Raw genomic sequence first — 13,988 nt, 5'->3', positions numbered from 1 at the left:
TTTAAACACATAAATTATAAAATAAGAACATTTTATGTAGAATATACGGAGTTTATCGTATAAATACTCATTTATTAGTATTACTCCTATTATATTAAATGTGTATTTTAAATATTGAACGATCTTGTCACAATGTAAAACCTGATCTTACATAACACTCTAAAATAAAATAAAATTAGTAACCATAAACACTTAAATCAATTGATAAAAAAATATTCAGACTTCACCAAAAATCTTGGATTCGAGTTCTCAAAAAATACAATAATGTTAAAATTAATGAATGAAGAGCTTTACCGTCCTACGTGTCCTAACACGACCAACACTCTGCCATACTATAAAACCTGGTCACTTGCCAAATGCAAAACCACACAAACCAACTACTTAACTAACATCCCATAATAAGAACCCCAAATCATTACAGAAATTAAAATTTTCGTCCAAAATTAACGTTTTTTTCTTCAAAATACATAAAAAATAATGGGATCATTACAAACATCATCAAACGATGAAAAACCCCATGCAGTATGCATTCCATACCCAGCACAAGGTCACATAACGCCCATGCTAAAACTTGCAAAAATCCTACATTCTAAGGGTTTTCACATAACCTTTGTCAATACCGAATACAATCGCAACCGTTTCCTACGTTCCTTCGGTCCAAATGCTCTAGACGGTCTCCCGTCATTTCGGTTTGAGGCAATCCCTGATGGATTGCCCCCAACCGAGGGTGACACGACACAGGACGTCCCGTCTCTGTGTGAATCGACCGAGCGTCTTGGGCTCGGACCGTTTAAGGAATTGTTGACTAGGCTTAATGAAGACCCAAATGTGCCACGTGTCAGCTGCATAGTGTCTGACGTGGTCATGTTTTTTACGGTTGACGCGGCTGAGGAGTTTGGTGTTCCCGAGGTTATGTTTTGGACTGCTAGTGTTTGTGGTTTGTTGGGGTATGCTCAATATGATAAGCTTGCTGAGATGAATATTGTTCCCTTTAAAGGTTAGCTTTAGCCTTACTTTAAATAACTTATTATTGAAAATGTGTTTACGCGAGTTTTGTGTTGATGTCGTTGGCCCCATCGGCGATCAATGGGGATCCTCTGTCCCACTTTTATGTCTTATTCTGTATCTCATTTCATACACATCTTGACATATCACTTGTTGCAAATAAAAAATACGCAATAAATGTGGTAATGTGTTGATGTGTCGAAATGTGTATGGAGTGGACACGGTATGAGACACAAAATTGGGACAGAGGATCCTCACCGGTCAACGACTAATACCTACCCTTTTTAATATTTGAAAGATTTAACAAAAGAAATATACATAAGTCGTAGATCACTACTACAAAACTGGATTTTAGCGACGCTTTATAATGGCTTTTGGCGGCACTATTTAGCACCGGGAGGGGCTTTACCGACGCTCTAAAAAGCGCCGGCTTAGCTCGTGCCGCTAACACTTTTTGCGACGCTTATTATTAGCGTCGGTATAAACTAAATAAAAGCACCGCAAAATTTGACGCGCTTTTCATAGAGAATGGCAGCGCATTTTAAGCATTGCTACATTATGGCAACGATGGTTCAGGTGCCAGGATAATTTTCTTTGGGTATCTTCTAATAACCATTACAGTATCCTAATATACGCTAACCACGCCTAAGAAAAATTGCAATAGACAACTTTGTATTGAAGTAATGTAAATTCAACTTTGTATTGAAATATTAATAATATAAGCATCCTATACCATACATTTTCCAATCCACGGTCGAAATATGAGAAAATAACTATACAAGAAATATAGCCTATGTACTAATCCATGACTCTACTTGATCTGGAAATTTCATTCCACATCCTCATTGCAAATTTTCTTGTCTTGTTTCAACCACTAATCTGCAATAAAGATTAAAAGCAAAATTAATACAACCAAAGTTCAGTAATTAAGTTTTCTTCTAAAAACAAGCATTCTTGGACATATGGCCATGATCAAAGTTCAAGATACAATTACATACACTAAGATTTGATATTAAATGATCAAGACGCAGAAAATCACATACTGGAATAGGATCAGTGCCAGAGTACACAACCAAACGAAGAGGACAATCCGTCTTGAAACGGAAACAAGCAACAAAGACGAAAAAATCAAACTAGTACCAAACCAGAAATTCAAGTGCTCCCAAAATAAACTCCAGTAGCTCATTCTTAATTATAGTATAGTAAGAATAACAAACTCACATTATTTTAGACTACACAAGATTCTGACAAATACAGAAATACTCCATTACATTTACTCACCTCTTACGGTTCAAGAGTGAGAACTGGGTGCACTTTCTCAAGAAATATGTCATTCCAATGTTAGATACAGTTGGAGCTTCCTGAAATCAATGATAAGAGTAGCATTGGAGTAAACAAATGCATAAAAATAAGCACACTTATAGCAAACACAAGACTGATAATCAAAACGTACTTAGATATAAACCTTATTCCTGTCATTGTTACAAGACTTACAATTACAATCTCCTTACAAGAGCTACTCCGTAAGTTTCAGTCAACCCCTAAACTCTTAGCTTTTGCAATTTCACCTAACACATGTAAAAAAAATCCATGATTATTGAAGTACATACAAAACTTAAAAGAAGGAAAATAAGGAACTTTAAAAGGTAACGGATAATACTCATAATTAATCCCAATATTTAGCTTGTTTATGTAAAGATTTACCTTAGAACATACCTGTACATTATCTGACCATATAAACAAAAATGTATGTTCTGCTCATAAACTCATCATTTGGTTATGTAATTATATACGCAGTAGTTGAAAAAGAATAAGGATATCAAGGTTAATTTGTATTCAATAATCTATGTAGCAGCCAAAACAGTTAACTCGTATTAATCAAAATGAGCTATCTGAACAATGAAAAATATTGATTCATAAGTATTAGCTATCTAAACATATTTGATGAGTGTGTCCAGGCAGAGTCTCACACCATTAATCCAGAAAAAAAAAAATCTCCACTGGCATATACAATATGAGACCAAAAATTGTGAACACATCACAAGCTCAATACCTGCTAAAAGAGACTCAAACAGCAATTATCAAAATTAGGCATATCGTCGCTTATTGGCACAATCAAACCATCAAAGTGAATCAACAAACCCATAAATCTTCATAATTTTTATTAAAGCGTAATTAACAACCCTAATAAAAAAAGATCCCTAATTTATCAGGAAATTCATAAGCAAACCTAAGCACTCTATTTGATTTGCTAAAAACGAATGAAAAGATATGTATAATGGCTAAAACTCTTGTGTTTTCTTAATCCAGTAAGCATAATCCAAGTTGTAACAAAAAGAAAGAATCAAATTTGTCAAAAAATTATGAAACCCCCAATTAACTATGATGGGAAAAAAATTATAGAATACATACCTAATTCCAATATTTGACAAGTGTTTATTTCCGTAAATCTCACAATGACAGCGGTAGAATTCCTCAATGGCGATGAAAATTGTAGTTTTAATTTCCTTGGAACGGTTTTTGTTTTAGCGAGAGGAAGTGATGGCGCTTGAATGAAATTCAAGTCCCGCGTTTGTGAGTTTTCAATTTTGGGAATTGGGAATATAGGACTTGGGGCGCTTCTAGAATAGCGCCTTAGTTTTGGGCTTTACTGACCCAATTAAGCGGTTTTCTTACCAAGCGTTGCAATAGAAGCGCCGCTATAAGGTTTTATTGTAGTAGTGAGAGTGCCTGAGCGAATTATAAACCACAGTCGCTTAGTGTCACGGTCCGCTACTTTTGCCGGACCGCGGCGCGCACCTTTGCCCCTTCTCTAGGCAAGATGTAAGCGACAAGGCTCTTCGTACTAGTGAGGGATCGCCCACTAGCACGATACTCGGGTCTCGGGGGTGTGTGTCGGGAATCCTAGTCACGATTATCAAGTCCGGCACACGAAAGCAATAAAAGTAAGCAATACGATTATTGAAAGCAAGCAACAAGCAACAACAAGCTTTTGGATGAGAAGCGGTTTTTCATTGACTAGCACCTCTCAAAGAGGGAAATTTGATTATTTGGTCCTGGTAGCAGGATACATTGAATTTACAAGTTTAGTTCAGAATAGCGATATACCTATTTATGGAAACCTATTCTAAAACTACTAAGAAAATACTTGCTACAAATGTACAAGGAAAATGAAATTACATAAGCATAAAATAAATCTAAGGGCTCAAGTGTGCGGATCGTCACACTCTCCCCCACCTAATCTGTTGCCGCCCTCGGCAACACAAAAAATCTTGAACGGTGCTTCGCCGAGACATCCTCGGTGAGCTCATTTGTCCATGCGGTGTTGGGGATTGGCTTGTACAACTCGGCTTGAATGTGCGCTTCGTCCCAAACAATGATCGCCTCTTCGTCCCTTCAAGGATAGGCTGGAGTTCCTTGACATAGAAGCTGCCGAACATCATGTTCTCCAAGTCCACCACGTGCTCCTTGTCTCTCGGGAACGCCCACTTTGCCGCTGCTTGAAAAGTGCTCTCTCGGGCTTTCTCCAATCGCCCCAACGGACCTTCGTCTTGTCTCTCGTCACTTCAAAGACCGCATTCAAGGGAATGTGAGATCTCCCGGACGCCGAATCGGCATTTCGGCGCGGCCCCCGATGGTACGAGGCCTTCTCTCTCGGGTCGATCGACCCAAACCAGGACGCCGATTCAACACATCGACGCGGCCCCCATGGTATGAGGCCTTATCTCTTGGGTCGATGACCCGAAACCAGGACGTCGATTCAAAGACATCGACGCGGCCCCTGATGGTACGAGGCCTACTTCTTTGGGCATCTCGGCCCTCATTGTCTACTCCTCGGTGAGGGGGTAGACTCTTCTTTCGTCCCCCCGGCCACTTAGCATCGTAGTTAGCCTGGGTCTTGTTCGCCCTCGGCTCCACCGAACCTTTAGGCATTCTCCAAGGTCGCATCCCTTGTTTCGCATCGGTATCACCCTCATAGCCGAAATTCGACATCGCCCCTTGTCTTCGTCGCCATCTACCGTATTCACTACGATAGACCCCATTAGTAGCATCGATCCGTCACTTGGTTTCAATACTACCAATGCTTTCTGAAAGAACTGCATCCCGAGTACTAACTTGAAGTCATCCAACGGAACGGTGGTGAAGTCGAGCTCCCCTGCCCACTCACCCACTTGGACCCCGACCTTCTTAGCCACTCCTTGGACGCGTCTCATTTTCCCATTGACCGCTTCAGCAATTTGTTAGCATCCCGCAGAACTAGCCCCAACCGATCAGCTTCCTCTTTCGTAACAAAGTTGGGGGAGGCGCCCGAGTCGATCAAGGCTCGTGCTTGCTTCCCATTCACCATCAAGTCCACGTACATGAGCCCGTTGGATTTCTTGGCGGAGGAATCTTCGTATTTCCCCATCGCGCTGATCCGTTGAAGTGAGCCCATCCGTGGTTGGTCTTCCCCATCACTCGAGTCTTCGTTACACTCTTGGTGATAGTCGGCCAACGCCCCATCAAGACGTTCTTGAGCCCCTTTCGGCATCTTCACGAACATGGCATTGAACTCCGCTTTGTTCGGACAATCGGTCATCTTGTGAGGACCCTTGCACACAAAACACGCGAACGGTCTCTTCGTTGTGGAAGCAGTAGAGTTTCCCGCCTTCGAAGACGAGCTTGAGGGCGAGTTTGTAGTGCTCGCCGATTGGGCTTGACTTCCTTGCGAGCGGAACCGACGTTCCCAACGGAAATGGCGCTTGTTTTGTGGCCTTTGTCCATTGTACCCACTCGTGACGCACCAGTATTCCCCGTTGGTGCCACCACTCTTGGTGCCTCTCGCTCTCCGTGAAAGTCGAGTAGGCGCTCCGCAGCCGATATGGCCGAAGACAGAGTTTTGGGATTCTGCCTCATGACCTCTTGTTGTGCCCACCTCTTCAACCCGTCAATGAACTCGAATGTCCTATCCGTCTCGGACATTTCGCTAATCTCGAGCATGCACGCTGAGAATTCCCTCACATATTCCCGGATTGATTTGGTGTGCTTGATTTCCTTCAACTTCTTCCGAGCAACAAACTCCGTGTTCTCGGGGTAGAAGTGATCCTTCAAGATCCTCTTGAAGTCGGCCCACGATGTCACCGTAATCGTGCCCGCATCGATTTCCTTGTACCTAGCCCTCCACCACATCTTGGCATCGTCGACTAGATACATGCTTGCCGTGACAACTTCCGCGTCTTCGTCGAGCCCACTTACTCGGAAGTATTGCTCCATATCGAAGATAAAGTTATCCACCGCTTTCGAATCCCTCGCCCCATCGTAGGCACGAGGTGGGGGTGCCTTCACCTTATGGCTCCCCATAGATTTCCCGTCATTGCCCACCGCTTTCACGAGCGTGGCACAAGTGTTCTCTAACATCTCGACCTTTCGGTGCAGATGATTGATCTCTTCCTCCCGGTCGTCGGGGATCGCACCACCGATCGCTTGATGCGAATGTCCATCCCGTCTACCTTCGTCTCAAGGTCACAAACCGTCTTTTGCAACTCCTCGAGGCTCGCGGCCATCCGCATCACGATGTCCTCGAGTTTGGGAAGCTTGACGTCGATTGCGTCCTCTAAGGCATCCACTCGGTCCTCGATTGTTTCGCCCATTTTCTCGATCTCGATAAACAAATGCGGCTTACGAGACGCCCGTCCGAAGACCGGCTCGATACCAAATGTCACGGTCCGCTACTTTTTGCCGACCGCGGCGCACCTTTGCCCCTTCTCTAGGCAAGATGTAAGCGACAAGGCTCTTCGTACTAGTGAGGGATCGCCCACTAGCACGATACTCGGGTCTCGGGGGTGTGTGTCGGGAATCCTAGTCACGATTATCAAGTCCTAAGACACGAAAGCAATAAAAGTAAGCAATACGATTATTGAAAGCAAGCAACAAGCAACAACAAGCTTTTGGATGAGAAGCGGTTTTTCATTGACTAGCACCTCTCAAAGAGGGAAATTTGATTATTTGGTCCTGGTAGCAGGATACATTGAATTTACAAGTTTAGTTCAGAATAGCGATATACCTATTTATGGAAACCTATTCTAAAACTACTAAGAAAATACTTGCTACAAATGTACAAGGAAAATGAAATTACATAAGCATAAAATAAATCTAAGGGCTCAAGTGTGCGGATCGTCACACTTAGCCACTCAGGCATTGAGCGACTTTACCACTAGACTCAATTTTTAGGGACCAATAATCTTCCGTTTAATACTGAGTGTTACTCATTTCGTCTTAATTATTTGTTTAAACTTGACTAAAATATATACTCCTCACAGATATTATAAAGATAAACAAATAAATGACATAAAGGATATATTGTAATGTCTCTTGCTTAGTTGCTTATGAAATATTGATCAATCTTAAGTAACGTTGTTACAAGAATACAAGTTTCAAATTAACAATATATGATGAATAATTGTGTTAATGTAGATGAAAACTTCCACACAAATGGTGATCTGGACCAGGTCCTAGACTGGATTCCAAGCATGGAAAACATTCGATTTCGCGACATGCCGAGTTTTATCAGAACAACAAACCCTGATGATTTCATGTTTAACTACGTTCGAAGACTAATCCACCACTCAAAACGCGCATCCGCCATTGTTTTCAACTCATACGATGCCATAGAACACGGCGCTCTTGAAGCTCTCTCATACGATTTCCCCCCATTGTACAACTTAGGCCCAATTGAGTTCCTACTAGGCCCAATTCAAGCTAACAACGACGAAACAAAATCATTAACTTCAAGTCTTTGGAAAGAAGACCCACATTGTCTAGAATGGCTCGATTCATACGACCCTAATTCTGTGGTTTACGTGAATTTCGGGAGTGTTACAGTCATGACAAATGATCAATTGGTGGAATTTGCATGGGGACTTGCAAATAGCCACCAACCATTCTTGTGGATCACAAGGCCGGATCTAATCTTTGGGGATTCGGCCGTGCTTCCACCCGAATTCTTAGAGGTGGTCAAAGGGAGAGGACTGATAGCGAGTTGGTGTAACCAAGAAAAAGTTTTAGGTCACCTTGCTGTAGGAGGGTTTTTGACACATTGTGGTTGGAACTCGTTAACAGAGAGTATAAGCCAGGGTGTGCCTGTGATATGTTGGCCCTTTTTTGCGGAACAACAGACTAATTGTTGGTATTGTTGCAACAAATGGGGAATCGGGATGGAAATTGACACGAATGTGAAGAGGGACGCGGTTGAGAAGCAAGTTAGAGAATTGATGACGGGCGAAAAAGGGAAGGAGATGAAGAAAAAAGTAATGGAATTGAAAATTTTGGCACAAGAGGCATGTGCATCTCCCTATGGTTCTTCCTATGCTAATATTGACAATGTTATCAAAGTACTTCAATCACCCAAGTGAACAACCATAATCAAGTTTAATTACTTGCTCTTTCTACATCTACATGTATCATGACAAGAAAATGATTTTTTTTATGTAATTTGTATTATTTTATGGTCAAGGAAATAAAATTTGTGTTTTTTTACTGTGAAATAGTAATATTTTCATGTGTACTTTGAAAAAAAAAAAAAAATTAGATCCGTCATTGAATATATTTAGTTTTTTCGAGTTGTTAATCTGTTTGTTTAACTTTGATTACAATATTTCTCACAATGAACATAAGAGGTAAGCAAGAAATATGCCATGATATTGACCGTGCGTTCTGTTTTATTCCTAATTAAAAGAACACAAAAACTACGGAGAGACGGTTTCTCAATAGCGTTATTGATATTGATAGACCTCTCACATGATTGTGTGAGGGACTTACTGAATTTTTGTTTCCTTATTATGTCTCCCACTAAATTAGTAGGAGACGGTTTTCATGAGATCTACTGAAGAAAGAAAGATGTTAATAGCTCAATTTTTATCTTCATTTTTATTCGAGTGTATCTTAGAAAATTATAAGTGGACGGAACAAAATTGTAGTGTGTTTTGTCCAAGGCAGGCTAGGACAATCTAAAACAAACTTATACATACATACATTACTCCAAATAATTTGCATTGTTTGGATGTATTTGTTCGATGGGCTAAATTTGCGAAAAATTAAAGAAAATCTTCGATAATGAACTCCAAAAGTTTTTTGGAATATGTAATAATTATTGTCCAGAATAGAGCATTCTACATTTGGGAAACACAAAATCTCATTTGTGACGGCACATATCCGTCACTCTTGAGTGACGGATACCATTTTACCTCACAAAGTACCCACTTTTTCTCTCTCTGCAACACTATTCATGTTACCATTTTACCTCACGGTCCTCTTTCTCCACTAACCCATTTTGTTACCATTTTAACTCACAAAATATCCGCCACAAATGGTAACCCGTCACAAGGGAGACCAATTGTTTGGGAAAATGTACAAGGATTTTATAAACCCGACAATAACAGGGGTGGTTGTTGGTTATGGTTGAGCAAAGTTGAGAGGTACATGTACTAATTAAAAGAAAGTAAGGGCGAAACTTGAAAAATAATAGAAAGATGAAGGCCATTGAGAAAAAAAAAAAGAAAACAAGAAAAATACGTGTATGTAAGTAGTCGATACTTAAATCGTACAAGTTTCATAAAGAAAATGAGATTGTGTTTCCCGTTTGCTTGGTAGTATTGAGTTTCAATACCATCCGATGACACTCTATAATTCGCGGTAATAAAATGCTCCTCACATGGCCACAAATTCGAATCACAACGATCAACGGGATAAGGGCCACAGAACCAACAAACATTTTTTTTTCTTTGACAAAGAGCCAGCAAACAATCTTGTCTTGATCTCTAGCATTATTTCTCTACCAAAGGAAATCAGAAAGAATCGCATTTTTTAAGCAAGTCTTTATTGGCACACATTTTGAGGTGCATTGACATCTTCGACATTAATTGGTGCAATACACAATCGACCTTGCCCATGTGTTATTGCTCTTTAATGTACACTTGACTCTTTTATAAACTTGTTATAATTTTTCAATTACATACCTTTCCTTATAAAGAAAAGTTTCTGTCTTAGTCAATGAGTCATGTGCATACCCAATCTTTTTGACAATAATCTTGCAAACCCAATTTTTACGACTTTAGTCTCGTAAGTCGCAACACAATTATGTTCTTTACGGTTTAAGTTTCGCTCTCAATTAGCTCATTACAGTTCAATTCAGTTTAGTAGCTCATGTCAGTTTACCTCAACTGATTTCATCTTAAATAGCTCAATTCAGTTTAGCTCAACTCAATAACATAAACGGAAATAATTGTATGTATTATTCTTCATAATAATTTTTGGAGTAGAAAAGAAAGATAAAAAATTTTTGGCAACTAGCTAATTTCTCATATGCAACTTCTTATTTCAGTTAGTTTACGGAGTATCTACTAAATAATCTACGGTTAGAATGTATGTAATATATTTAGAAAAAAATTATACATTATTTACTAAATATGTTACATATTATCTACCTAATTATGAGCGATTTTTTGCCTAATTAGTTGCCACAAATAGGGAAATAAATTATACATTATTTACTAAGGGGTTGTTTGGTTGCCTTCCAAATTCATAGGAATTGGAAAATTATGGAAAATAGCTAAATGAAGGTTTGTTTTGTTGCCCAATTCATGGGAAGTAGAACTTCCTATGACACTCCAATTCCTACATCATGTAGGAAGTCACCTACCTAGCCCCCCCTAGGTAAGTGGGAATTCCCACATGAATTCAAGTTCCTCCATCCAACCAAACAAGATTTCTACAATTCACGTAATTTTCAACTTCACATGAATTTAATCTTCCCGAGAATTCTATCTTCCCATGGTGAACCAAACGATTCCTAAATATATTACATACCCGTATATTCTAACACCTACGTGTCAAACAGAGCTTACAACCAACACTTTAATTTTGACTTCGAATGTTCTAAAAATAAAACATATAATAAGACCGTTTTACAATATAAGAGAGTCTTTATTGACTAAATACTTATAATATTAACTAATAAATAAATATTTTTAACGTAAATGAGCCATGTTATCTATATAAACATTACATAGCAAATAGTTATTTTCATATATTAAAGAACCGCCTTATACTTTAAAATGGTCTTAAAAAGGTCGTATTCTAAAAAGGAAACTAGTACACACAACACACTTTGCCATATTATAAAATCTTGTGACTAGCCAAATGCAAAACAACATACACCAACTAATTAACATCACAAATTCAATCCCCTAATCAATAAAAAAAATTAATATTTTAGTCCGAAATTCGCGTTTTTCTTTAAAATACATTTAAAAAAACTACAATGGGATCACTACAAACATCATCAAACGACGAAAAACCCCATGCAATATGCGTACCATATCCAGCACAAGGTCACATAACACCCATGCTAAAACTTGCAAAAATCCTACATTCTAAGGGTTTTCACATAACCTTCGTCAATACCGAGTACAATCGCAACCGCTTCTTACGTTCCTTCGGTCCAAATGCTCTTGACGGTCTCCCGTCATTTCGGTTTGAGGTAATCCCTGACGGATTGCCCCAAACCGAGGGTGACACGACACAGGACGTTCCGTCTGTGTGCGAATCAACCGAGCGTCTTGGGCTCAGACCATTTAAGGAATTAGTGGCTAGGCTTAATGCGGACCCAAGTGTGCCACGTGTCAGCTGTATAGTGGCTGACGTGGTCTTGTTTTTTATGCTTAACGCGGGTGAGGAGCTTGGTGTGCCGGAGGTGTTGTTGTGGACTGCTAGTGTGTGTGGTTTGTTGGGGTATGCTCAATATGAGACGCTTGTTGATAAGAACATTGTTCCCTTCAAAGGTATGTAGACGTCTAACCTACTCCCTCGTTTCGGTTCAATTCACTATATTTTTAAATTTTTAATTTGTAGGACATGTGTGACAATTAATACTTAGGTAGTAAGTGAATTATACATTTGATGTACTACAAGCAATTGTATAGTATTTTAGCATTATAATAAAGTTTTTGAGTTTATTCACTTAAACATTAAGCTGAAAAACATTACATATAGGCGATGTTTGATAAACGGCATATTGGCCAATTTTTAGCATATTCAAGGGTTTTAACATATTTGACCAATCAATATGCTAATTTTAGTGTTTGGTAAACATCATATTTGGGGTCAATATGCTGTTGTACAATGTAATAAGCTGTTTACCCCAGCATATTGGTTAGCATATTGTAAAATAGAAATTTTTTCTCCATTTTACAAAGAAAACTAACATTCTACTAATCGTAATCTGTCAATTACCAAACACTTAAATTAATTCTGCTAATTATAATAGGCTAGTCAAACCTTCTGATAAAATCTGCTATTTATAATCTACTTTTCCAATCTGCTTATACTGAAATTAATCCGCTGTTTACCAAACAAATAAGCTCAGTTAAATTTGAGTTTTGACGTCAAAAAATTAAAATGCAACTTATAAACTTTAAAAAGAAAAAAAAAATTCATTTAAGCTTAATAATAAATAAGGTCTGAGGTGGTACATCCTATTTCTCGAACTTAGGTGATTGCTAATTACAATCTTTCATTTTATTTACGACCAGGGAATCTGTAATTGCTATCTTTTCGGAGTATTAGTATTTTGGGTGTGTAGTGAGAGTAGGTAAACCATGCATATGAGGTGGACTGCGAGATAATGTTAGGCTAAAAATAACTCGTATAAAGATCGCACCTATAGAGGTACAAACCTTAGGCTAGTGAGATTTTTAACCAAGTTTATCCTAACATGTGTGGATGCAGATGATAATTTCCATACAAACGGTGATCTAGACATGGTCCTAGATTGGATTCCAAGCATGGAAAACATTCGGATTCGCGACATGCCGAGTTTTATCAGAACAACAAACCCTGATGATTTCATGCTTAACTACGTTCAAAGACTAATCAACCGCACAAAGCGTGCATCCGCCATTGTTTTCAACTCATACGACGCCTTAGAACATGGCGCCCTTGACGCTCTCTCCCCCGATTTCCCCCCATTGTACACCTTAGGCCCAATTGAGTTTCTCCTAGGCCCAGTTGAAGCTAACAATATGGAAATTAAATCATTAAGTTCGAGTCTATGGAAAGAAGACCCACATTGTCTAGAATGGCTTGATTCTTACAACCCTAATTCTGTGGTTTACGTTAATTTTGGAAGTGTTACAGTCATGACAAATGATCAATTGGTAGAATTTGCATGGGGGCTCGCAAATAGCCACCAACCATTCTTGTGGATCACTCGGCCGGATCTAATCTTAGGAGATTCGGCCGTGCTTCCACCCGATTTCTTAGAGGTTATTAAAGGGAGAGGGCTAATAGTTAGTTGGTGTAACCAAGAGAAAATTTTAGGTCACCATGCTATAGGAGGGTTTTTGACGCATTGTGGTTGGAACTCGATAACAGAGAGTATAAGTCAAGGTGTGCCTATGATATGTTGGCCTTTTTTCGCGGAACAACAAACTAATTGTTGGTATTGTTGTAACAAATGGGAAATCGGGATGGAAATCGACTCAAATGTAAAGAGGGAAGCTGTTGAGAAGCAAGTTACCGAGTTGATGACGGGCGAAAAAGGAAAGGAGATGAAGAGAAGGGTAATGGAATTGAAAATTTTGGCTCAAGAGGCATGTGCCTCCCCCTATGGTTCTTCCTATGCTAATATTGACAATGTTATCAAAGTACTTCAATCACCCAAGTGAACAACCATAAATTTATAATTATGTTTAATTACACCGGAAAACGATTGATTTCATGTATTTTGTTTTATTTTCTGGCCAAAGAAATAAAATACATACGGAGTACTTTTAAGAAATGTGAATTAGCTTTAACATTTTCATAGGTACTCCGAAAAAAATGAAACTTGCTCGGAATAAAACCATGAAAAATACATAAACACGCGAATTGTACATTAAAAATGAGATTAAGTCATCTGATAGCATTGAGTTTCAGTACCACCTGCTGACACTCCAATAATTATCGTA

The 13,988-nt window shown here is 39.1% G+C and overlaps 2 protein-coding genes across 2 annotated transcripts; both read left to right on the top strand.

Annotated features, from left to right (window-relative positions):
- Positions 1–371: 371 nt before the first annotated feature.
- Positions 372–8,599, top strand: LOC141585885 (7-deoxyloganetin glucosyltransferase-like). Its single transcript, XM_074406955.1, has 2 exons — positions 372–997; positions 7,459–8,599. Exons 1-2 carry the CDS (start codon positions 478–480, stop codon positions 8,394–8,396), a joined length of 1,458 nt encoding a protein of 485 aa, XP_074263056.1. The 5' UTR covers positions 372–477; the 3' UTR covers positions 8,397–8,599.
- A 2,677-nt stretch (positions 8,600–11,276) lies between these two features.
- On the top strand, positions 11,277–13,707 carry LOC141585884 (7-deoxyloganetin glucosyltransferase-like). The gene is made up of 2 exons (XM_074406954.1): positions 11,277–11,822; positions 12,769–13,707. Exons 1-2 carry the CDS (start codon positions 11,303–11,305, stop codon positions 13,704–13,706), a joined length of 1,458 nt encoding a protein of 485 aa, XP_074263055.1. The 5' UTR covers positions 11,277–11,302; the 3' UTR covers position 13,707.
- Positions 13,708–13,988: the final 281 nt, after the last annotated feature.

The sequence above is a fragment of the Silene latifolia genome, chromosome 6 (genome assembly GCF_048544455.1).
Source record: "Silene latifolia isolate original U9 population chromosome 6, ASM4854445v1, whole genome shotgun sequence".
NCBI lineage: Eukaryota > Viridiplantae > Streptophyta > Magnoliopsida > Caryophyllales > Caryophyllaceae > Silene > Silene latifolia.
Note: the sequence above shows the minus strand (reverse complement) of the source record. Positions and strands in the feature narration are given on the sequence as shown.

Coding starts and splice junctions, on each gene's coding strand:
- LOC141585885 (XM_074406955.1), top strand. CDS start 478: ATGGGATCATTACAAACATCATCAAACGATGAAAAACCCCATGCAGTA. Junction 998..7,458: donor GAATATTGTTCCCTTTAAAG/GTTAGCTTTAGC, acceptor GTGTTAATGTAG/ATGAAAACTTCCACACAAAT.
- LOC141585884 (XM_074406954.1), top strand. CDS start 11,303: ATGGGATCACTACAAACATCATCAAACGACGAAAAACCCCATGCAATA. Junction 11,823..12,768: donor GAACATTGTTCCCTTCAAAG/GTATGTAGACGT, acceptor GTGTGGATGCAG/ATGATAATTTCCATACAAAC.